Source organism: Sturnira hondurensis, unplaced genomic scaffold (assembly GCF_014824575.4).
Source record: "Sturnira hondurensis isolate 20B ecotype Veracruz unplaced genomic scaffold, ASM1482457v3 Scaffold0025484, whole genome shotgun sequence".
NCBI classification, from domain to species: Eukaryota; Metazoa; Chordata; class Mammalia; order Chiroptera; family Phyllostomidae; genus Sturnira; species Sturnira hondurensis.
Window position 1 is genome coordinate 841310 of NW_028098115.1, and position 25864 is coordinate 867173.

Sequence of the window (25864 nt, forward strand, 5' to 3'; positions counted from 1 at the left end):
TAGTTAAATACACATTGAGAGTGAATAGAAGTCTGTCGATGTAGTCTGATGAAAGGATCATTTTCTTGATGTGGTAAAAGTGAGGACTTGCTTCAACACTTCTCTCTCCTGTTTGGATTCCTTACTTGCCTTCTTCATTGTGTAAGGAGAGCAGGTTTATTTGAAGAAGTAGAGGCTGGAAGAGAGGAAAGGATTCTTCCTGGGAAGGCTCAGAGGGAGCATTCAGTTTCTGAAGCTTTTGACCCAACCTTTAAAACCTGTCTTTACAATTATTTGTTAAACATTTCACCCTCAGCTCTTTTTTGGAACTAATAGGGGATACATACCTAAATATATATGAATAAATATTCACAGGTATATTCAACAGTCGTTGTATTAGATCTTGTGAGGTTATAAATGCTGTGGAAAACAATCATCCTCTCAAGCCACTAAAATGCTCCCTGCAGGTTTGTAGGTGCTCAGTAAATATTTGTTGTGTGAGTGACTGAATGGAAGGTTAAAATATAATTGAGAATTATGAACTTTATTAGAAACAATAAAGAAATGCACAGGTGACCTAGAATCACGTGGGCAGGTAATGTGATATAAATTCTAAGGTTTTTAATAATTCAGAAAAGGGAAATTATTGTTGTTTTTGTAGAGGAAAAAAACTCTTCTTTGAAAGTCAGAATCTGTACTGAGGATTTGCAGGAAAATGAAGGATATTGGAGTGGGAGAAACAACTCAAAATCGGTAGACTTAAACAGTTAATATGGCAAATAGTTAATTTTTGAAAATTTACCAGTCATATCTTTTTTAGACATGTAAGTAATATCGAGAAATGTTTACAAGACAGAGCAGAGCCACTGAATGTAAGAACTAGACAATAACACCTTAGAGATCATAAAGGTGAAAAAGATTAAATGATGTGTCTGGGATTACAGAGCTAGTTAGTGAAGGAGCTGGAACTCCAATCAAGTTTTCTAAACCATGCCGCCTCAGACCAACTCAAAAAAAAACCCAGCCAGCTGGTCAGCAAATTTTTCAACTAGAAGGTAGACAGATTACATTAAAAATATTATTCTAAATTAAAGGTAGCTAACTAAGATCTAATTTTAGAAAACCTATGTGTGCCCAAAAATGTTACCTGAGAAACTATGAAAACTAAGCCTACTTAGCAAAAAATTAGTGTTATTATTATCAAATTAAACTTACAAGACAGACATGTTAAAATGGAGACGACTCTATTTGAACATCAATAAAGGAAAGTAAAAAAAAAAGACAGACATGTATACACTCAATCATGATTGTATTTCAAAATTGGCATGAAAGGTTAAAGGAGCTGACGGCCCAGATACAACTCTTCAGCTCTGTTGTTACTTCTGCCTTGAGTCAGCCCAGACAATAGGAGAGGCAAAGCAGGGTAGGTTTAAGGGCATGGAGATTTGGTTCAGGCAGAAGTGGTTTAGATCCAGCTCTGCTACTTACTGTCTCTTAGGCTTTGTTTCCTCATCTGTAAAGCACTAATGTTAAGTGTGTCTACCTTACAGTGATGAGGCAAGATTTAAATAAGGTAATGTGTGGTAAGGGTTTAGTACAATGCCGGAGACAATTTAAGCCCTAAGTGATAGTGATGACAATGTTGATGATGGCAATATTCTATCCTCTCTGAAATATTCTAGTTCTCAAGGTCAAGCTTTTATAATCTGGTGGTAATCCCTACAAGANAGTCAGGGCACATGCCTGGGTTGCAAACCAGTTCCTTGCAGGCTAACTACCAGCAGGGGATGCACAAAAAGGCAACCATACATTGATGTTTCTCTCCCTCTCTCCTTCCCCTCTAAAAATAAATAAATAAATAAAATCTTTATAAATAAATAAATAAATAAATAAGGTAATGTGTGGTAAGGGTTTAGTACAATGCCGGAGACAATTTAAGCCCTAAGTGATAGTGATGACAATGTTGATGATGGCAACATTCTATCCTCTCTGAAATATTCTAGTTCTCAAGGTCAAGCTTTTATAATCTGGTGGTAATCCCTACAAGAAGGTCCAGGCCCTAAGGGAAGGGGATTGAAACTTGGGCAGGCTTCATTTCTCTTTTGCCTGCCAGGTCAATTGAATAAGTTGAGCAGTATAACTTCAAAAAGATCCTTCAAAAATGCTTTTCTCTTATACTGATAGTAAAGTTACACAATGACAATACATATCAATCTTTAACAGCCTTTCTTTGAGTCCTTATTTAGGACAGTTCCTGTGTTCATAGGATGTGTGTAGGACCATTCTGGAGGCCCTATTCATCAGCACAGGGTTCCTAAAGGCCTTCTGTGCTTATCTTCCCTCTAAGAATCCCCAAGAAATTCTCTCAGTCCAAACATGGTTTCCTCCAGATGAAGTCCAATTCCTGGTCCCAGGAATCAATCTCCCATTCTGAGTGGACCGTAGAAAACATTTGCCTCCCCTTCTTAACAGCTTCTAATGGTAAGGGAGCAATCATTTCCACTTGCTCTATGGCTTCAGGTTACTGTCTTTTAGCTCTAGTGTGTATCAAGAACCTTAAAGTTTGTTCTCTTTTCTTATACTCTTAATTTCACATATGAAGGATGTCCTGACCCCTTATATATGCTAGTTAATGAATTTTAGCAACTCCATCCCCCAGCCACATAAGCTAGCATCCTGAACTAACGAGCTGAAGGGAGCTGTCTGTCTGGCACTAATGCTGCATAACTAACTGCTATTAGGGTTTCTGCCATCAAGGTCAAACGAGTTAGTATATACAATAGTTAGTGTGATTGAATATTACTAATTGTATACTTTTTTTGTTGTTAGTCAGTCCCAATAAAATTACGTAATGGAACTAGCTCATGTAAAGGATTCTGGATCAAACTGAAACATCAAACTGTATCTTAGCCAACTTGTGTTGTTACAATGAAGTGCCAAAGTCTGGGTTGCTTCTTAAAAAAAAAAAACCAACCCAGTAATTTATTTCTCATAGTTCTCAAGGCTTGAAATCCAAAATCCGGGTGCCAGCATGATCAGATTGTGGTGAGAACCCTCTTCCAGGTTGCAGACTGTCAACTTTTCACTGTACCTTCACATGGCAGAAAGAGAACAAGCCAGCTCTGACCTCTTCTTGTAAGGGCACTAATCCCACTCACGAGGGCTCCACTTTCATGATCTAATTACCTCTCAAAGGCTCCATCTCCAAATACAGTCTACAAAGTGCTTTCCAACAGAATTATAATGAGAGCTGCAAATGTAATTAAAATTTTTCTAGTGGCCATATTGAAAGTGTAAAAAGAAACAAAAAATTTAAATATATAAATTTAAAAATATATTTTATATAACCTAAATATCTAAGGTATTGTCATTTCAATATAAAATCAATAGGAAAAATTATTGATATATCTTACATTCATTTTTTTTCATGCAAAGTCTTCAAAATCCTGTGTGAATTTCACACTGACAGCCAATCACAATTCAGATTAGCCACATTTCAAGTGCTCAATAGCCACATGTGGCAAATGGCTATAGTGTTATATCCCATAACCCTGGTGCAATGTTTTTCAACTGTGAACTGGCATCTATTAACAGGGAATGTAATCAAAATAAGTGGGGTCCCAGCCAGCACTAAAGAAAAACAAAACCCCGATATATAGATTAGAATACAGAAGAACAGTTTACATCACACACAGTAAGGTTAAGAATTGTTTCAGGATACTTTAATTTCAGTGATCTTTATACACACACATGCAGATACACATACACTGAAACTTAAAGTCTTGTGGTTGTTCATTATGAACTATAGGGAAAATGTTCATCCCTATTAATTATGGGAGGGTTTTTTTTTGGTAAGATAGAGATCACAGAACCATTTATTTGTAAAATACCTATTCCTCAGACACACCTTGAGAAATTCTGCTTAACTTTTCTTGAGACTACAGCACTGGATTCACACCTTAAAAATAATTGCAACACTTGCCAAATGGGAGAAATTTGACCCTGAGTCCCTCAAGAAAAAAAAAAAAAAGGCTAATCTTTTGCAACACAGCCTGGCCCCAGTATAAATTGGGCAATGGAGGAACTAAAAAGTAGATTTGGGGCTCTTAATGAATGCCATACTTCATTAGAAGTGTGTCTTTTGAAAGTGCTATAAGCCGCACTCATACTCTGGAAATAGTGCCCATTGCCCACTTTATACACCCTGGCAACTTCCTTTTGTCCCCAGGCCTCATTGTCCCTGTGACAGAGAGCAAGGATCACTTAGCTCTGAAGGAAATCGCTGATCCTCTTCAGCAGGAAGCAGGCACAGAAGAGACCCTACACCCCTCTCCCTTAAAGAATTCAGAGCCAAGGATCTTTGCTGCAACACTGTAGGAGGAAAGGATTTACACTGGCCTCAGCTTCCTGAAATTAAAGAGATGTCAGCCCCCTCCTGGCATCTCTAATGTGAAAGTAGACACAGGGATCATTAAAAGGGAGGACAATGGTGGTGGTTGTGACCCTGAAGTGGAACTGAAAGTACTGGAGTTGCTGCGGGAGAGCAGCATGGTCTGATAGCCTCCTCTGTGGCCTGCACTTAGGAAGCACTTTGCTATAGTGGCTAAAACAGCTATTAAATCTCCAGTATCAGCCAGCAGATCTCCTAGGAGCTAATCTTGGGAGAATGCTGGATTGGTCTTCATTAAGAAAATTGAAGGAAAGCTATCTGCTTAGAAAGTTTCTTGATTCTTTCTGTCTGTGGAGATGGCTGAGAAAGGCTGGTCTGAGGACATGAGTCACTGGATTAGGGATAGAATGACACATTAGGGGACAATTCAGTCAAGTTGTCTTGGTCCAAGTTTTACCTATAAATTGATTCTCAAAGAGTAATAGAGTAGATGGACAATGCCTGTGATTGATAGAGAGTAATGTATTAGTTAAGTTGAATATATTTCCTTGGAGCATCACTAACATATGAGAAATAAATGTCTTTTTATCAGGGTTCAGAGAAAATGTGCATTGAAATTATCAGCCTGGCCTTCTACTCAGAAGCTGAAGTGATGTCTGATGAGAATGTAAAACAGGTGTATGTGGAGTACAAGTTCTACGATCTACCCTTGTCAGAGACAGAGACTCCAGTATCCCTGAGGAAACCAAGGGCAGGAGAAGAGATCTACTTCCACTTTAGCAAGGGTGAGGCATCCCCTGTGGTCTGCAGAAAGAGGGGGTTGATAGACGTTGAGACCAAGGAGTCAGAACTATTCTGGACTTCTGATGGGGGTGAATCCAACTACTTTTCCTTAATCAAAATGGTATTTGCATATATTTAAACATATCAAATAGATTTAAAAGATTGTAAATGAAAAGTAAACAGATCTAGCTGGTGTGGCTCAGTGGATTGAGTATGGCCTGTGAACAGAAAGGTTGTTGGTTCGATTCCCTGTTAGGGCACCTGGCTGGGATGCGGGCCAGGTCCCCACTGGGTGAGTGCAAAGGCAACCTATTGATGTTTCTTTCTCTTTCTCCCTTCCTTCTCCTCTCTCTAAAAATAAATAAATAAAATATTTTTTTTAAGTAAACAGTCCATCACCTTACTCCTCTAAAAATCACTCCCTCAGCCCTCAGCCCTCAGTCCACCATACCACTTTTCACTTTTTCTGTTATTTCTTCTGCTATTTGACTCCATATTTCTGAGTGATGTTTCCATTGCAGTTTCCTGATTCACCAACTTTAGAGATTATCTTCTGGCTTCCTATCTTAGAACATAAAATTTCTGTCACATCACACCTATGTCCCCTTCCTCCCATATAATTGGATCATACTTTTTATTTAATTAAATGTTAATTGTCTCCCTTATTATAGATATATAAATATTAATTCTTGCAGAACCAAGGGGTACACCATGATTATATTTCCTTCTTGTTTAGTTTTTTACTTGCCCCCACTTTTCATTTGCCTTATTTTTATTATAACTGTTGTAATTCTTTTCATATCCTCCATCAGCCTTTCCAAATGTTGCAATAATTAGACTTGTCAAATAATTTATCTATTTTTTCCAGAAGACTTCTCTTCACTCTCTTGTTCCTTTCTAGCCTACAGTTTGGCTACTACCACTGCTGCCATTTAGAACATTTATTCAGTTCTCTCCATTGTTGGATGTCCTGTCTCCTGTATCCTTTTTCATCTCATCTGATTTCATTGCTTTTAAAAAAAATTTAAAGATTTTATTTATTTATCTTTAGCGGGGAAGGGAAGAAGAGAGGGAGAGAAATATCAATGTATAGTTGCCTCTTGTGCGTCCCCTGCCGGGAACCAGGAACTGGCCTGCAACCCAGGCATGTGCCCTGACTGGGAATTGAACCGCGATTGTGTGGTTCACAGGCCCGCGCTCAATCCACTGAGCTACACCAGCCAGGGTTTAATTCCTTTTTTTAATGGATCATACTTTCCAGTAAATACTCTGAGACAGTCATGCTTGACATTTCTTTATTTTACCTATATATTTAGTTGATAATTGGACCTAGTATAGACATCTATATTGAAAATATTTTTATTATGAATTTCAAAACAGCTGGTCCATGGTTTTCTAGCCATGCAACCTTTATACGAAAACTATCCCCTTCCTCCCCAAAAGGTTTTAACATTTTCTCTTTACTGCTAGTGTTTTAAAATTTAGAGTAATGTGCATATTTTTTATTTAATTGTTCTGGCCATTTTGTGCACTCTTTTAATCTGGAAGCTCGTGGTTTTTAGTTCTGGGAAGTATTATTGCACTTCTTAGATAATTTTGTCTCTAACATTTTCTCATTTTCTTAGAATTTGGATCTTCCAAATTGATCCTTTAATTTTATCATTTTCTTCCTATAATTCTACCTCTGTTTTTTCAACGTTTTGAGAGATTTCCTTAATTTTATCTTCTAGTCATTGACTGGATATTTTAAATTTACAAGAACTGTTTCTTATTCTCTGTACCTTTTTTTTAAAAAAGTATATCCTCTCCTTAATACCAGATAGAAGTTTATTTCACACTTGTGTCAAGTGAGTTCAGACACAGGCAGTTCAGGGCTGAGGCTCTGTGCTACCATCAGGTGTCCAAACTTCTCGTGCCTTCTTACCATCCAGGTGCCTGTCCTCCATACTTTTAGTTACTCAGTTTCTCCACAGTCTTTAATGGCTGCTGGTGAAAGGAAAAAAGGCCTCCCAGCTGAACCATTAGGCAGGTTTCATACAACATAATGGTTGGAACTTAATCATGTGGCCAAACCTAGCCGGAGAAGAGGCTGGAATACATAGACCAGTTTATTGGAGGCTGCAACATTCCCATATAAAAATGAGGAGGAAAGGGAGGAATGGATGTTCAGACAAGCACCTTAAGTTGAATTGCTGCAAAACCCAGATCTCGAGATGGTTTAAAGAAAATATCCCCCAGAATTTTTCTGCCAGTGAAGTGATGGGAGCACATCTGTCTTGGTTTTCAGTGCAGATTGTATGGCTTCCTTTATATCAAAGGTTGACAAACTATTTCTTAAAGGGACAGATAGTATTTTAGACTTTGTAAGCCAAACTGTCTCTATTACAACTATTTAACTCTATCATTGTAGTTAGAAAGCGACCACAGATAATATTTAAATAAATACGCATGGCTATGTTCAATGAAATCATATTTATGAAAATGGTGGCCAGCCGATGGGCCCTAGTTTTCCAACTTTTGTTTTATATGTATTAATTATGGAAGCCTTAGTGTCTAAATAGCAAAAGTGTACAATATTTACTTTTTTTCCTCTTACACTAACACAGTGATAGACCTGGACCCAGTGGAGCAGAAAGGCCGAAGGCAGTTTCTGTTCGCCATGCTGAATAGACAAGGTCCTCAGCAAGGACGGTGAGCATTTACTTTCCACTTTGGAAGGCAGGGGATATTCCCATGGGAACCCAAGTGTTTGCTTGCTTTTGTGCTGATATTGAATATTTTGAACAACTTCTTTTACATTAATTTACTCTTAATGAATTTCACATCTACTTGAGTCTAATTTGTGTTCATGGCTAACTATTTATTTATTTATTTATTTTTAGAGAGAGGTGACAGGAAGGAGAGTGGGAGAGAGACATCAATGTATGGTTGCCTCTCATGGGTCCCCCACTGGGAACCTGGCCTGCAACCCAGGCATGTGCCCTGACTGGGAATTGAACCTGCGACCCTTTGCTTCACAGGCCCGTGCTCAATCCACTGAGCTACACCAGCCAGGGCCATGGCTAACTATTTGATAAAGTATAAAATCTCATAGGTTTAGTTCATTTCTCTCCCATACTAGCACCTAAGTACTTTTTTTTTATGGGGCAGCAATTTATTTAATTACTGACAGTGCACTATAGGGAATGGACAAACTGCTTCAGCATTTTGAGATAATTTATTTATTTCTCACAAACACAGAACCATTGCCAGCTTACCAAATATTATGCCTTTATAATATTAATTTTGTATTTAGATTTTAAATATTATTTCTTTACAAGAAATACTTTGGTAAAACTAAAGTAAATTCTAGGTCTACTGTAAATTTTAGAGAAGTCAATCATCATTATTCCTGTAATCTGAGGAGGCCTCCTTTGAGAGGTTCTAGCTGAAACACATGGATATACTTATACCTAAAATACTATTCATTGCTTAGCTGAAATTTAAAGTTAAAATTTAAGTAGTCATCTGTTTTGGTTTTCTCCCACTCTCCCTCCTTCTTTCCTTCCTTTCCAAAATCTGGCAACCCTGTCTCCTTTCCATGTGTGTATGTCTTGAGTCTTATAGTCCCTTCTCAAGCCAGTTGCTAGTTTAAATTACACCAAGTCCTCCTGCTTTGCTGTTACAGTTTTGTAAAATGCAGGCAAAAAAATGATTCAAGGAAGACACTGTCTAAGTTTTGATTACTTTTAGCATTACTTTTTTTTTTAGGCCTAAAGGTATCAGCAGCACTAAGTTAAATGTAATTTCTGCTCCCCACCTCCTTAGTTTAAAGTTTATAGTGGTGAGTGATCCTATGGAAGATGAAAAGAATGAATGTCAAGAAGTAGGATATGCATATCTGGAACTGTGGCCGATCATGGAATCAGGAAGAGACAGTCTAGAGCAAGAGCTGGACAGTGAGTAATCCGTTCTTTTGTGGTCCTCAGTTCCACTTATTTCTAAGGAAATCATCCTAATGATGAATACTTCTCATGTTTTCCTCCCATCCCATTTCCATCTACTACAGTGTTTCTATACATTTGATCACTATATGCTTCTCAAATCTTTTTTTAAGACTGTTTGTTATAAGACCAACAGATTTTAAAAATATTTGCATTTGAATGCCTTTAGGTGAGCCTGCTCTGTCCAGTCCTCACGGCTCCATTACCTTATACACCTGGTACTTTACACACTTACCTTAGCTGCTAGGTTGTAAGAGGCACGCATTTAAGACTATCCACTAGAGAGGAGGCGGGCAGGAGGGGGAAAAAAAAAAGACTATCCACTAGACCAGTGATTTTTGAACTGCCAGTCATTCACTAAAAGTTAACCCTTTAGGGGGTAGTTTAATTAAATTCAGTCAGAATTTGAAGGGAAAAACCCTCCAAATATCAAAGTACATTGCACAGAGTAAATATTTTGTGAAACTTATGTACATGCTTGAGACATAAAATTATTACTAACTATACTGAATTTCAAGGGAAACTCTCCAGACTAAAGCCTACAAAGTTCAAGCTTTCACTAGTACACAAGATTCTCCATTAAATCCCCCTAGTTAACTGTGATATTGGGCCAGTTACTTAACCACTCTGTGCCTGTTTCCTCAACTATAGAGTAATAGCGGCTCCTGTCTCACAACAGGTGCCATGAGGATTAAGGGAGCACTTCAGTGAAGGGTTAAGGGAAGAATAATTAAAGTGCTTATGAACATGCTTGGCACATGGCAAGTCTGTTACTTTTCCAACTCTTGCTCCCAATTTCTATTCCTGTTCCCATTTCCTAAATGTGCCATGCTCTTCCTGGTTTCCATGCCTTTGTACACCAAGGAAATATTCTTAAGCCTTTTCTAGTGACCTCACAATCCCTAGAGCCAATGAATGCTGCTCAATTTTCCTTTTAATCAAAAGAAAATTTCACAGTAATTTCCTTGTTATGGTTTCCCTTCCTTTCAGGCTTCCACTCTTCTAGCTCTGCAACTAGATTCTCTTATCCCTTCAAAACTCAGCTCCATGAAATGCTTGCTGAATGGTCGGTCAGTCCACAATACTTTTATTTTGGTATCTCCTATATTCTATTAAGATCAAGTTTCCATCCAAACATTGTGGATTCTGTTCTTACCAATTTACCTTACTGCCAAATCCAGCTGGTTTTCTAGTCATCCTACTTGAAATTTCTCATTCTTTAAACTCATCTCCCTTGGTTTTTAGGCCATTTTGATGGTCCATAGCACTCCCTGGAGATGTTTCCTTTGCAGGCTCTTCCTGAGTTTGAATGTTGGATTCCCCTGGGTCGTCTTGGCCTTTCTTTCTCCACATACCCTTTCCTAGGTGTTTGCATCCACTCTCAGGATTTTAATTTCAACCTAGAAATGATCTTGAATCCAGGTTTCTATACCAGGTTTTTAATACAATTTAGACTTAAAGGCAAACAGTCACTACTTGAATGCCCTTAGGACTTCACCCACCACTACAACCTTGTCCCTTAATGTTCCCTCTTAACCCACCATTCACCTTGTTATCCTAATTCTAATTAAAATGGTCATTCTTTTTTTAATTTTTAAATATTTTATTTATTTATCTTTATAGGGGAAGGGAAGGAAAGAGGGAGAGAAATATCAATGTATGGTTACCTCTGGTGTGTCCCCTGCCGGGAACTGGCCTGCAACCCAGGCATGTGCCCTGACTGGGAATCGAACAACTGTCTGGTTCGCAGGCCCACAGTCAATCCACTGAGCTACACCAGCCAGGGCTTTTAAAATGGTCATTCTTGATTCCAACCTTCCCCTCACTCCCCAACATTCAATCACAAAATTCTATTGTATGTTACCTCTTTAAATATTCTGAAACTGTCCCTACCTCACTACTGTTATACTTCAGACCCCTTAATTTCTCTCCTGAATGACCACAACAGCATCCTAACTGCCCTTCCTGATCTATTTGTACCCTTGTATATACTACCCAAATAATGGAGCCATTTTTCTAGAACTGAAAATAAAAATCATCACTAATACCATCAGTTAAAACCAAATTCCTTGGAAGATAAACCAGGCCCTTTATGATCTGGCCCTTGCTTATCTGCATAGCTTCATTGCCGTCACTCCTTGCAATTTTCAACTTGCTGTGTTCTCATGTCTTGGTACATTTAAAATCTTTTATATTTTAAAGACTGTTCAGGGATTTTCTCTACAAAGCCTTTTCAAATTCCTCCATTGTGGGTTAGGTGCTGCTTCTATGAGTTCCCAAAGCACCTTGAGTTTTCATCATAGCACTTACTATACTGTAATAACTATGTTTTCCTGTCTTCCACTAGACTGAGTCCCCCTAAGAAATGAAGTAAATCCTTAAGTGTTCCTAACATGCAACATGGGACTTTTTCATTGAATAATGGTGTCGCCTGCCTGACAGTTCTTTTTCCTTTCCCAACAGTTGTTAGCCCCGCAGATCAGGCTACCCCAATAGGAAGTCTGAAGGTGTCCCTTCAAGCTGCTGCTGCACTCCGTGCTATTTACGAGGAGATGACTACAGATTTGTCTTCGCGATAGAACAAGTGCTATTCCATTCTAAACTCTGTGAGGGAACCACTGTAAAAAGTCTCTTATAAAGTAACTTGTTATACCTTGAATTTGGTTTACTGTGATCTCTCAATCTAATCATGAAAGTTTAGAATATGAAAGTTTGTTTTTATGATACTAGATGAATAAAGGCATTACCTTCTAATGCCTTAGCAGGAACTATAAAAGAACTATAAAAGAACAAAAGCTAAATTATACAAAAACAAAACAACAACAAAAAAAACCACAGTTTATTTATCTTTTAGTTCTTCCAAAATTGAAAATATCAAGTTCTACTGCTAAGGAGAAAAAACAAACAAACAAACAAAATCGGAGTCCCCTCCCCCCTCCTCTCTTAAAGTCACAGAACACAGAATGAACTGCAGTGGAACAGGTGGATGCAGAGAACCAGGAGGGGGAGGATGGCAAGATAAACTCCCCAAATACTTAAAAAGCTGTTCAACAGAACCTGTGATAAATACAGGACAATGCAAGACAAATAAAATAAGAAGCAGCAGTGAAGAGGGGTCATGTTCTGGGTGTGGCCTCCCTTCCTTTTTTCTTTTCTCATCAGGGTGTTCTAGGCCCAAGGCATGACTCTTGCCCCTTCCAGATTTACATGTTGATTCTTTTGAGCCTCCTTCTAGATTTTACTAGAAGCAGTATACACCATCTTACTCAGGTATATCAGAAAACAAACAATAATTTTGTTTCTACCAATGTATCATGTGTGAATTTGAAAGGAGGATGAAACCAACCCACAAGTGTCACTGCTTCTTATGTCTTCCAAGGCAGCAGAAATATCCCAGAATCTGCATGTGACAAGAAAGCAGGAAAACCCAGACAGAAGTACCACCTGACCTCCCTCACTAACTGAAGTTGATGGTTTATCACAATCATTAGCAAATTCTAAGAACCTGTTCTTGAGTACTGAAAAGATGGAACTTAAAGAGATATGAGGAAGGTCATAGCAGTAGCGTAGGGTGGAGGATCGAATCTGCTGGTCAAGAACCGTGGTACAATTAGTTAAGAGTCACCTTGTACCAACATCTTGGAAATATATAGCTTTGAGACATCAAAGAGTAAGATGTCAGAAGCCACTGATATCCTGGCAGAAGGCGACAGGAAGAGAGAGGAATGAAACGGTATTTATTAACAGCGGAAGCCTCTGCCCTTCTTCAAGAACAACAACTGTCTTGCCAGCTGGATGGGGCCATTGGCACGTGTCCTGGTGGGCCTGGAATTCCCCGAGTAAATTGGTCCACACAAATGGCCCCTAAACCCATAAACACAAATGGCAAAACTTCAGAAGAAAATAAAGGAAAAATACAGTTTCTGTCAGTAAAATTTTCAGGGGTTGGCTGGAGGAAGAATGGAACTGAGGGCCAAAGTTCAGAAGTTACTTCCTCTTTTTCTTGGGGGGTGCAGAGCTGTGTCTGGAACCACGGTTAGAGCCACGGCCTGAACTATGCACAGATGCCTTCCTCTTCCGGCTCATACTTCGACTCTGTTCTTCTTCTTCCTCATAACGACTTTCACGGTCCGCTGAATAGAAGAAAGAGGTATTCCTAGTTGGATATGTTAGCTTTAGGTAGCTAAATGCTACTAGATAGCATGGAATACAACATGTCTGGAGTTAGTCCAAGATTTTAATCTTTACTTAGTCACTTACCAGCTGTGTGACCTTGGGCAAGTCCTTAACATTTCTGAGCCTTGGTTTTTTTTACAAAATGAAAAATTGTTTTAGGATTAAGTATAGTAATCTATGCAAAGTACCCATTAATACTTAGAATACAGTAGATAATATTTCCTTTCATCTTTGCCTTGCATTTGACATTTGGTTTCACAGTAATTAAACTGGCACTATAAAAACTTTCCTAACTTTGGAGAGGCCTGGAACGTTAAACTACTATAGGACTTAGATTTAGAAACTGAGTGGCCTAATTCTGGGGCCTTCTAAGACTTGTGGCAGTCATGGCAATGGCCCATTGGGGGCATGAGGAGATCAAAAAAGCATCCATTTATGCAGTCACGCCTCTTGGAGAATATACACACATTCCAGGCCTTGTTTTTCCTCTGGTAGGTAAGGACTAAAATGTTAGAAATCTGTGCCTCAAAAAACAAAAAAAAAGTTTAAAAATTAAAAAAAAAAAATTACCTTTTCGGGCTTCTTCCTCTAGTTCATCCCAATCCTTTCCACTCTCTTCTTCACTGCCCAATGATTCCTTGGAATAGTCTGGAATAAAATTGATTAAGCATTTGTCATTAGACTAAAATGAAATGAAATGATAGAATATTTCCCTTCTGAAAAAGTAGTCTCTAGAAATGACATTAGATTAGGAAGCCACAGAAAACTTTTCTCTGTGAAGACTAACCTGATTCTTCAGCTTCTGATGAATAATCTTCATCACTGTCCTCTTCTTCTTCTTCATAGTCATCCTCTGAAGGATTAAAAGTCTCATCTTCGATTTCAGACTCTGAATCCCCTTCCTCAGCATCACTACCCTGGGGAATTAGAAAAAGAATAATATTATTTCCTGTTTTATTAGATACCCTAAATATCTAACTCATAATTAGTATTTATTTTTTAAAGATTTTACTTATGTACTTTTAGAGAGGGGGAGAAAGAGAAACATCAATGTGCGAGTGATACATCGATTGGCTGTCTTCTGCTCGCCCCCAATGGGGGACCCAGTCAGCAACCCAGGAATGTGCCCTGACTGGGAATCGAACCAGCAACCTCTTGGTTCACAGGCCAGCAACTCAATCTCCTGAGCTACACCAGCCAGGGCTAGTTCATAAGTAATATTTCTTACAGATTCACTTCATTCTTCCTTGCCCAGGAATATTAACTGCAGAGACACTCTTAGTAATAATGCATTACACAGAGGTAAGAGGACCATTTTTTGGAAAACAATTCTCATAAAATTTTCTTAAAGATTTTCTCTAAATACTAAGAAATTCACTGAAAGAACAGTTTTTGTAATTTCAAGGAAATCTTGTCAATGGCTACCAATAATTAATTTATCATTTACATGTAAATCTAATTTGGAGAAACAATAATACCAAGATGTGTTCAGAGATTTTCCCACTTGTTCTGGTCTCTGAGGTACTACTTATATGGCATTATTCTAACTGCCCAAATAATAATGGGCAACTACATAGCAGAAGAGAAACCCCACACTCACGCACCTCACCCTCAGGCTCCAAGAAAGACCAGCCGCCTTGTTCGAAGAAGCCCTCAGGGTCATCAACAATAGTCTTCATGATTTTAGTCCAGTTGAGGGACTGTACGCCTTCTGTATACTTTATGTCACAAGAACTGGGAGAAATGACATTACAAAGTCAAAATCAATCCTGTACATTTTCTGAGAAGGACCAGTGTCAGATTGGTGGTTAGATCTCTGAAGAGCAAATAACCGTTTCTTAAATGAATGGGAACAGGTACTCTCTGCACTGTACCACCAGACTATGCCCCAGACAGCTGGTATTTGGGCTCCCAGAGCACTAGCCCTCACATCAAAGCAGCATTCCAACTGAAGCAAATTCTGTCTCTCAACTAAGTAAGTCTGAGTTCATCCCCCTCTTTTCCATTTTCTTCAGGGAAGAAGAACCTAACTAGAACCTGGTAAGCTGTTGGAATTGAGGGAAAGATAGGAGGGTGTGGGGAAGCTGACACAGCTAGAATGTGTGGGTAGCACAGAGTGACAGGGAAAGCTCTGGATATCTGCTGAGGGATTCCCTCAATTCTATGGCTGAGGACTGTTCTGCACAAGCATGATCTGCACTAATCAGAATTGGGCAAAAAAGCACCAGGAAGCGATAGGCCACACACTTCCCAGATCTCACACAGAGGAGGAGATAATTCTTGCTCCCATCAGCTTCAGTGCAAAGACCTCATGACACACAGGGAACCCAGTCAAGTTCTCAGAAGATTGTTACCTTAGCAACGGGACCAATTAGCCCCAGACTCAGGGCTGTTCTGGTCCAGCACTCGTGACATTTGAGAACAACTCTTGAAAGATCAAACAGAATCCAAGTAACAACTGTACCTTAGAATAGAGTATAAAAAATTAAAATAACAAAACTTAGCACCCCAAAACATAGAGTCACAATGTCTGGGAACCAATCACAAATTACCAGGCATAAAAAGGAGCAGGAGAAAATTCAACCAACAAAAACAGATCCAGAAAGTACAAAGATGATGGATGAAGTAGCAAATAAAGATGTTAAAAAGCAATTATAAATATATTCCATATGTTCAAGAAAGAAGAGGGAAATTGAAGATGAGTTAAAAAAATTGTGTACTTACTCTCTGAAAAAAAAAAAGGAGGGACTGAGGAAACAGCAAAAATATTTGAATATTCATGGCCAGAACATTTCCAAATATGATGAAAACAATAAAGCGCACAGACCTAAGAAGCCCAATGCACACCAAGCAGAGTAATCATAAAGAAAACCACACCAAAAAACACCTACTCATCAAACTGCTTAAAACCAATGACAAAGAAAATCTTAAAGCAGCCTGAGAAAAAAAGAGAAGGACAAAGAATGACAGCAGGTATCTCATCAGAAATCCTGAAAGCTGAAAGACAAGAAGCAACATCTTAAATATTCAAAGAAAAGGCCATCAACTTAGAATTCTATATCCAGTGAAAATACCTTCTGAATGAAAGCCAAATACTTTCAAGAAATAAGCTGAGGCAATTTACACAGAAAACCATGCTAAAGGTTTATGAGGGAAAGGAAAATTATGGCAAAAGGCTATAGATAGAAGATTGGAACTACACAATGGAATGGAGGGCACTGAGAATGATAAGTATGAGTCACACAAAAGACTTTCACCCTTATTTTGTAAATTAAAAGATAACTGTTTTAAAGCTAAAACAATGACAACAAATTGTGGCATTCATAGAATGCCACATAGCAGAAACGACAGAAGAAACAAGCATAAGAACTTTCCAACAGCAGTGATGTATTATTTGAAAGCAGATTGTAATAAGACATGTATGTAAACCTTAGAACGAATACTATAAAAGTAAAACAAAGAGGTGTAGTTAGTCACCAACTATGAAAATACAGTCAAAAAATGAATCTAAAAGAAATCATAAAAAGGAGAAAAGCAACGTAACACAGACAAGAAAACAAATAGCAAAATGGTAGATTTAAACCCACCCACACTGATAATTACATTAAATATAAACATCTTCAGAATGAATTAAAAAAACTGAGACCCAGATGTATGCTCTCTACAAGTAAGCCACTTTAATATAAAGTAAGTTAAAAGGATAGAAGAAAGACGGGCTGGGCTAACCAAAGCTAAACGTCTAAAGTAATATTACACCAAGCTGGTTGCAAAATAAGAAACATTTCTAGGATAAGGAAGGACATTTCATGATGATAAAAACAATCAATAAAATTCACACGCCTGTAGTCTGATTGACCAATACAAAAAGAAAACAAATGATCGATACTAGGAATGAAATGGGACAGCATTATAGATTATACAAATACTAAAGTTCGTAACTCAGATGAAACAGACCAGGTTGTTCAAAGACACAAGATAATTCTAAAATTTATATGGAACAACTAAAATAATAATAGTCAACTTTGAACAAAGTTGGAGGACTGCCTATTTGAGTTCAACACTTACCTGTAAGGCTACAATAAACAAGGCAGTATGGTATCAGTATAAAGACACACACATACCAGACGAATAGAACACAATTCAGAAATAGACCCTCTCCTACATGGTCTTTTTAAAAATATTTTGGACAAAGATGTCAAGGTAATTCAATGAATGGGTAAGGGATAATTTCAACAATTCACACTGGAATTGGAGAGATATGTTCCATATGTTCATATACACATACAAAGTATGAATCAATGCTTATACCACAGTAAAAAATTAACATGAATCACAAACCTAAATATAAGGTCTAAACCTACAGAACTCTAGAAGAAAACAGAAGAATTTTTATTGTCTTAGGTTAAGAAAATTTACTAGATAAGATATAAAGGCACAGTTATAAAGAAAGAGTTGACTCAACGTTTCATGAAAATGTTATATTTTCAGTTTCTACAAGACATTTAAGAAAATGAAAAGTCAAAGAAACTACTGGAAGAAAATATATGCAAAACCCAGTATTTGATGAAGGACTTGTATCCAGCCTAAAGAATTCTTCCAACTCAAGATGAAGGCATAGGTGAACATGCTTCACCTCCATGTATAACTACAGCAAAAATTACAACTAGACTGCAAAACAAGTAACACCCAGATTTGTCAGAAAATCAAGCTGTATGGAAGTCCAACAACCAAGGATTTAGAGAAGCCACAGTCATCCCGACGGTTAGGAAGGGCAGAGATGCAGAGGCACTGACAGGCGTGGCGAGGTGGTGTAATTGGTGGTGGATAAACACTGGGAGAAATACCTTGGGAGTGAGCAATCCCAGCCCTACCCCAGAACACATAGCCCAGGATTCCAGTGCCAGGAAGATAAATCCCCATAACTTCTGGCTATAAAAAACAGTTGAGATTGGGGCAGTAGAAGAAACTGCCAGATTTTCAGGAGATTCCTCTTAAAGGGCCCACACAGATTTAGAACTTACACAGACCCACTCTCTCTGAGATTCAGCACCATGGCAATAGCTGGAAGGGCACAGGCAGCATACAGGGAGAAAGTGAAATGACTGGCAAGCGGGTGAGTGCCATGAGAGCTTCCTCCGAGGCAACCTCCAGAGGCCAGGAAGTAGCACTGTCTCCTCTCTGAGCCCTCCTCTATACAGATCCACAAAGTGGTGAAATGGGAAATTACCTAAGGCTCCGCCCCACACAATTTACAGTTACCTTTTCTACAATAGACCACACTACTAAGATGGAGTCCAAAGCAGCTGTACCTAACACACATAAAAAAACACAGGGAGGCTGCCAAATTAAGGAGACAAAGAATATTGCCCAAACACAAGAACAGAACAAAACTCCAGGAAAAGAACTAAATGAAATGGAGATAAGCAGGGTTCAAAACACTGGTTATCAGGATACTGCAGGAACTCACTGGGTATTGCAACAGCATAAAAGGACCCAGGCAGAAATGAAGGTTGCAGTAAGTGAAATAAAGAAAAATTTACAGGGAACCAACAATAGAAGGGATAGAGCCAAGATTCAAATCAACAATTTGGAACATAAGGAAGAAAAAAAGCATTCAATCAGAACAGCATAAAGAAAAAGAATTTAAAATACTGAGAACAGAATAAAGAGCTTAGGAGACATCTATAAACATACCAACATCCGAATCATAGGTGTGCCAGAAGAAGCTCCTTCTTCTGAGAAAGACATTGAAAACTTATTTGAAAAAAAATAATGAAAGAAAATGTCCCTAATTTGGTGAAGGAAATAGACATACAAGCCCAGGAAGCACAGAGTGTCCCAAACAAACCCACTCCAAGACACATTATAATTAAAATGCTAAAGGTTACAGATAAAGAGAGAATCTTACAGGCAGCAAGAGAAAAGCAGAGAGTTACCTACAAAGGAGTTCCCATAAGGCCTTCAGCTGATTTCTCAAAAGATACTTTGCAGACTAAGAGGAACAGACAAGCAGCATTCAAAGTGATGAAAAATAAGGTCCTACAACTTAGATGACTCTATCCAGCAAAGCTATCATTTAGAAAGGAAGGGCAGATAAAGTGCTTCCCAGACAAGGTAAAACTAAAGGAGTTCATCATCACCAAGCCATTATTATATGAAATGTTAAAGGGAACTATATAAGAAAAAGAAGTTTAGAACTATGAACATTAAAATGGCAACAAATGCACAACTATCAACAACTAATCTGATACAAAATAGACAGGGATATGATAAGAACAATAAGAGTAATGGAATAGCCAAAAAAAATGCATTACCCATGGACATGAACTAAGGGACTACTGGAGGGAATGGGGGTGGCAGGCAGAGGAGGCATGGGGGGAAGATTGTGATAACTGTAATAGCATCATCAATAAACTATATTTTAAAATAAACGAAAAAAGATGTAAGTATCCCATTTGTTCCAGGGTCTCATATTCTTATGGAGCCCTGTATATACTTTACATGCACATATAAAATCAATTTGGCAATTTTCTCCTATTAATCTGTCTCATGTCAATTTGATTTAGGACAGCCAGAAAAACTTAGAAGGATAGAAGGAAATTTATTTTTCTTCCCTCACAGATGCGTCTATAAGCCAACACCAAGAATTGCCTGTAGCCATCAGAACTTGGGACAACGTCATGGAACAGATTCTCTTTCAAATCCTCTAGAAGGAACACACCCTGATGACACCATGACTTTCGACTTCCAGACTTCAGAACTGTGAAAGAATACATTTATATTGTTTTGAAGGAAAAAAATAAAGAGTTCTTCCAAATCAGTAACTGATTTTGAACGTGGGCAAAAACTATGAAGATAATCAAAGGTATAGAATGACACATAAGCATATGAAAAAATGCTCAACATGATTAGTCATGGAAATGCAAAGTGAAACCACAATGAAATTGATAGCACCACACACACACTGTAATAGCTAATATTAAAAAGATTGTTGTATCAACAAGTGCTGGTGAGGATATGGAACAATTACAATCCTTATACACTGCGGGATTTCTAGCACTCTAAAAAGTGACTTTATAATTTTTATAAAATTAAACATACATTTAAACCATATTATCAGCAATCCCAATCTTAGGTGACTTACCCAAGAGAAATGAAAACATATGTCTATACAAAGACATGTTATTACAGTAGCTATTCATAATAGTCCCCAAATGGAAACAACCATTAACTGGTTGTCTATTAACTGGTAATGGGTTAAATACGGATTATCCACAGTGGAATACTCCTTAGTAATAAAATAGGAATATAGTATTGTTACACAGTAACTTGGATAAATTTCAAAAGCATTATGATAAGAATGCAAGATACAAAAGATTACATACTGTATATTTCCATTTATGTAGAATTCTAGATTCTTCTGAAAAATGTACAGTGACAGAAACCAAGAATGGGGTTAAGGAATCGACTATAAAAAGGTATGAGCACTTTTTAGGAGTGAAGGAAATGTTCTCTATCCTGATTATGATGGTAGATATGAGTCTGTATACGTTTCTTAGAATTCATCAAATCAGCCCTGGCTTGTGTGGCTCAGGGGACTGAGAGCCCACCTGCTAACCAAAAGGTTGCCAGTTTGATTCCTAGTCAGGGCACATACCTGGGTTGCAGGCCAGGGGCCTAGTTAGGGGTGTGAGAGAGGCAACAGATCGATGTCCCTCTCCTGCACAAGGATGTTTCTCTTCCTCCCTCCCTCCCTCCCCTGTCTCTAAAAAATAAATAAAATCTTTTAAAAATCATCAAATCATATACTTATATTGCTAAATTTTATTACAACTTATACCTCAATAAAGCCAATTTGAAAAAGTCATATGCACTCACACACATTGTGGTCCTATACCACCTACCTCTACATGTTTCTCAGGAAAATCATTTTGAAAACCATAAATTTCTGTTTTTCTCATTTTATTTCTAAGCTCTCAAAATATTTAAGAGGAAACTACAATTATAGCACCTACTTTTCCAGGAGTATAAGAGGTGGGGGGAAGTTTAGGGGCAGAGCAAACTATACTCATGGCTTTTCAAGCTTCACCCTTTACCTGTGGAGTAACGGACATCTCATTTATTGGGGTTCTAGTACCTCCATTAGAAATACTTTTAGCTAATGTGTGAGTATATGGTGTCAACAGCTAAAACTTCATTTTATTTTTATTTTAAAGATGTTATTTATTTTTAGATAGAGGGGAAGGGAGAGAGTAAGAGAGGGAGAGAAACACCAATGTGTGAGCGATACATTGATCAGTTGCCTCCCACACACCCCCACTTGGGGACCTGGCCTGCAACTTAGGTATGTGCCCTGACTGAGAATTGAACCAGAAATCTTTGGGTTCAGAGGCCAGCACTCGATCCTTTGAGCCATACCAGTCAGGGCATTAGCTAAAAATTTTTAAAAAAATTTTATCTGTCAACTCAGTAAAAAGATAGAAGAAACACTCCCCACTTTTTTTTTTAAAAGATTTTATTTATTTATTTATCTTTAGAGGGGAAGGAGAGAGGGAGAGAAACATCAATGTATGGTTGCCTTCTGTGTGTCCCCTGCTGGGAGTTGGCCTGCAGAGAACTGGACTGCAACCCAGGCATGTGCCCTGACTGGGAATCGAACTGCGATCCTCTGGTTTGCAGGCCTGTGCTCAATCCACTGAGCTATACCAGCCAGGGCCCCACTTTTTGTAAAGATTATTATAAATGTGTATAGAAAATTGTATGTATATATGTATGTATGTATGTATGATCTCATACAGGGTCAGAAAAGACCTGACCTTGATTTTCCTTGTGTTAAGTAGTATCTATAAATTATTCCTGGGTATTCAGAAACAGTCCAGAGCTCTGATCCCAAATTTTTCTATACCCTAACCCAATGACAGTCTCGTTTTTAGTATATCAGATTTTTATGTACAAGAAACCATACTTATATAGGGCTCATGGGGTAAATGGGACATTGCCGGCAGATTTACTTACTTCAACCATTCCTTGATAGGGTCAAGAGAGGCTACAGGAATGGCGTTGATCATTGTCACTTTCTTGCTGTAGTCCTTGTACACAATTACCATATCAAAGTTCTTCAGGTGAAACTGAACCCGCTCAAAGTGAATCAGCTCCACTTCATCCAGTGTCACCACAAATGGTGGCTGTCAAGGAAGAAATGGATCGTTATCATATAAATACTTTTCCTAAGCATTAGCATTTTCAAATACTTTCAGACTCTGAATCACTACATAAAAAATAATTAAACTGGTTTTTTAGAAAGACCAACAGTAGTAAAACATATTAAGAAACTCCAGTAAAAAAAATGCAAGATCAAAATCTGCTCTCAAGAGAATTTAAGGAAACAATGTAAAGAAACTATGAAAAAAAAAACTATTTAGAAAGGCTTTTTTTTAAAGATTTAATTTATTTATTTATCTTTAGAGGGGAAGAAGGTGGAGAGAAACATCAATGTATGGTTGCCTTTCGTGGGTCCCCTGCTGGGAGTTGGCCTGCAGGGAACTGGCCGGCAACCCAGGCATGTGCTCTGACTGGGAATCGAACTGCAATCCTCTGGTTCACAGGCCCGAGCTCAATCCACTGAGCTACACCAGCCAGGGCTATTTAGAAAGGCTTTTAAAGAACCATTTGTTCATTAAGTATTATATCTAAGATAAGTGAATATCAAAAGTGAAAATCATAAGAAATAACAAGGATCTAGTTCTCAGAATACCCACTTCCCTTTTTCTCTAATACTTTTCTTACTAAAAGGAGGTAGAAATACTTACCCATTCTGTAGTATTTACTAGTGCACTACTAGTGGGCTGAAGGAGGCAGGTACTCCTATAGGGAGCTCCATTAAATCTGAAACAGAAAAGAAAAGAAACTCAAGACTAAACTCAATGCAAGAGAAACTGCTACTGCCACCAATAAACGTACTTCCTTTTCCCATTCCCAACAACTCCAGCATACTCGGTATAGACTTATTTCTAGCAGATGCCTCTCAGTCTTAGCCACTCACCCCATCCCCTTAAAGCTTTAAGAGGAAAGAAATGTTATCAGTTACATGAAAAAGGAAGAATAACCATTTTTCTAAAAGTGAAACTTTCCAGGCCCCCCCAAAAGTTGGGATATGTTACCCCAAGTCCCTAAAAGGCACTTCAAATTCCAGTTCTTCCTTAGTTAGAGCCTCTACTTTCTCAATGAAATTTTTAAAGGCGGTTTTCAGTTTGTGCCTCATTTCTCGTTCCATCTGCAGAAGAAATAAATTCAAGTTAATTATAGCCATCACTTTACTTGTTAATAGTATATCCTTTCAAAAAGTCTGAAGTGCTTTGGCAGTCACACCTGTGATACTAATAGGTACACCTAATTAAAGGCCACCATACCATTAACTGTAGAGCTGAGTCTGCAACCTAAGTCTAATCCATAAACCACTGGACCGCACCAGCTCAGCAGGTATCTGAGTTATTCTGTAGACAGATTCAGGGGTTGCTTACAAAATAAAACAATTACTGAGCTTAGATTTGAACCACATCCTAGCTCACTACCCCACAAATAAAATACTGAATTTCACTGACCTGCTCAGCGTAGAGGTCATCTCGGTCATGCATATGCTGATGTTTCCCCAAGTCCGTGGTGATCTCTCCCACTTCTGTGTAAAACTGTACATCTGTGTGCCGCTTCTTACCAAACATGATGGCGTTCTGAGGGCATAAGGTAAAGAATAAGAAAAAAGTCAGAAGACTTAGTCTACATTACATACGAGGAGGCCAGATAACAAACAAAATGTGAAAATATATAAACAACAACATTTAAGTAGTTAAACCATTCCTGCAATCACCATAAAATAATATTGGAGAATGTGAAAGAGTGTAAGGTATAAAAAGTACCCCTACTTATTAAAATGAACTTTGGAGATTATGTTGGTAAATAATTGTCTCTAAAGCAAAAACTTTCTATTTCAGAAAGAGGAATTTGGAAACCTTCTATTTTCGTGGTCTTTATATATCACACCATGCTTAGCACCTTCTAGATGTTAGGCACCATGAACTTTATAAACATTATTTTACTCAATCTTCTTAATGACCTTATGTGATCGGCGACAATTTCATCACTACTTTAAAGGACAGAGGCTAACAGAAAGATCACAGAGATCACAGAGATCACAGAGCTGGTAAGTAGAAAGGTATACCTTGAGGTGAAAGTGCAAGACAATAATCATTTCTCCATCACAGGGCTGAAACAACGCATGCTTGATGTTATTGTACAGGATATCCACTTTGTCTCCTCGAACAGATGTGAAGCGGAAGCCTGGGGGAAGCAGCTAATTACCAAGCAGCACCAACAGTTTGGCCAAAAGTCACTGAAGCTTTCCTGACTGATTTGAACAAGGTCAAAGGAAATACCAACAACTGTACAGAGAGCTTTCCTTTCATTCTGTGCATACAGCAATTTAAGTAGATTCCTCCCAGACTCTCATACTGGACTGTCTGATCTGTCATTCCTACACATGTGTCCCTGATGTCCCAGGCCCGTGAGAGATCATCCATACCATTGACATGGGCCTCCAGTGAACCTTGCATCCTTTTCTGGGCAATGTTAGGGCGAATGTATAAATCTTTCAGTTTGGGGTTACTCCGATTTAGATTGATCACCAGGGAGTCTTGTTTCACAATGCCCTAAGCAGAATGAAAATCAATGTGAACATTCATGTATCTTTACATGTCCCCAAAACCCATGTACTCTTTTGCAGAAAGGTGCTTTTTCTACGTCCAGGCTTACCTCCTTCTCTTTCTCTTCTGCTTCCCGAGTCTTATAACGCTTCTGTACTTCTTTTATAATTCGGAAAGCATTCTGAAGGTTCAAGGCTGGTACTGTCTGTTCTCCAGGTGCCTTCATATTTGAAGCTCGGTATGTACTGTAGACAGGGGGAAGCATTTATGTAAGTTTCTTCATTGGGATGGGTGACCTGCACTCATTATGTATTTTGTAACTGGCTTAATGCTTTTAGAAGAAAACAGTACCACTGAATGGTGGGTGAGACAACACCTGGCAAGCTAAATAAATAAATAACTCTCCCTTCCTTCTCTCTTAAACAGAGAATGTTCTGAATGGCTAATCCGCTGGATGGGGCAATCACACTTATTTTTCAAACCTGGCATAACCTTCCAAATTATCCCATTCCACACCACAAGAGAAAAGACTCCAACATGGCACACATTTCCTTGAAATTCTACTGCAAAATATATGCAGTTAGTATAAAATATTTTCATGAGGACAGTATGTTTTTTGTAAATTGAGTTTTAGAAGTTTATTTTTTAATCGTTTTTTATGTTTCAATATATTTCAACATACAATATTAAATTACTTTCAGATGTATACCCCAGTGATTAGACATTAAATAACTTACTAAGTGACCATCTAGATAAATCCTGTACCCATCTCATGAGGGTTCTAAATTATGTACTATTCTCAAGAGAGTACACAGCAAGGTGATCCTAAACAAGTGCCACTGAGGGACGCTGTGCCA

General features: G+C 38.2%; 2 protein-coding genes across 14 annotated transcripts in view; one reads left to right on the forward strand and one right to left on the reverse strand.

Annotated features, from left to right (window-relative positions):
* RPGRIP1 (RPGR interacting protein 1) overlaps window positions 1-11863 on the forward strand; it is a 74711-nt gene extending 62848 nt beyond the window's left edge. For 12 of the 13 annotated variants that reach the window (XM_037039846.1, XM_037039842.1, XM_037039847.1 and 9 more), the window contains 4 exons: window positions 4962-5154; window positions 7759-7843; window positions 8960-9090; window positions 11599-11863. In XM_037039846.1, the coding sequence (XP_036895741.1) occupies window positions 4962-5154; window positions 7759-7843; window positions 8960-9090; window positions 11599-11714 (525 nt within the window). In that variant the 3' untranslated portion in view covers window positions 11715-11863. Of the gene's footprint in view, window positions 1-4961; window positions 5155-7758; window positions 7844-8959; window positions 9091-11598 lie in introns of those variants that run through there. The other variant, XM_037039855.1, reaches the window with a different exon arrangement.
* A 97-nt stretch (window positions 11864-11960) lies between these two features.
* SUPT16H (SPT16 homolog, facilitates chromatin remodeling subunit) overlaps window positions 11961-25864 on the reverse strand; it is a 51789-nt gene continuing 37885 nt past the window's right edge. The window contains exons 16-26 of the mRNA XM_037039856.1: window positions 25117-25252; window positions 24887-25013; window positions 24527-24645; window positions 23913-24038; window positions 23472-23584; window positions 23121-23196; window positions 22327-22496; window positions 14916-15045; window positions 14099-14228; window positions 13882-13959; window positions 11961-13268 (exon numbers count right to left, since the gene is read on the reverse strand). Of these exons, the coding sequence (XP_036895751.1) occupies window positions 13123-13268; window positions 13882-13959; window positions 14099-14228; window positions 14916-15045; window positions 22327-22496; window positions 23121-23196; window positions 23472-23584; window positions 23913-24038; window positions 24527-24645; window positions 24887-25013; window positions 25117-25252 (1351 nt within the window). The 3' untranslated portion in view covers window positions 11961-13122. The remainder of the gene's footprint in view (window positions 13269-13881; window positions 13960-14098; window positions 14229-14915; window positions 15046-22326; window positions 22497-23120; window positions 23197-23471; window positions 23585-23912; window positions 24039-24526; window positions 24646-24886; window positions 25014-25116; window positions 25253-25864) is intronic.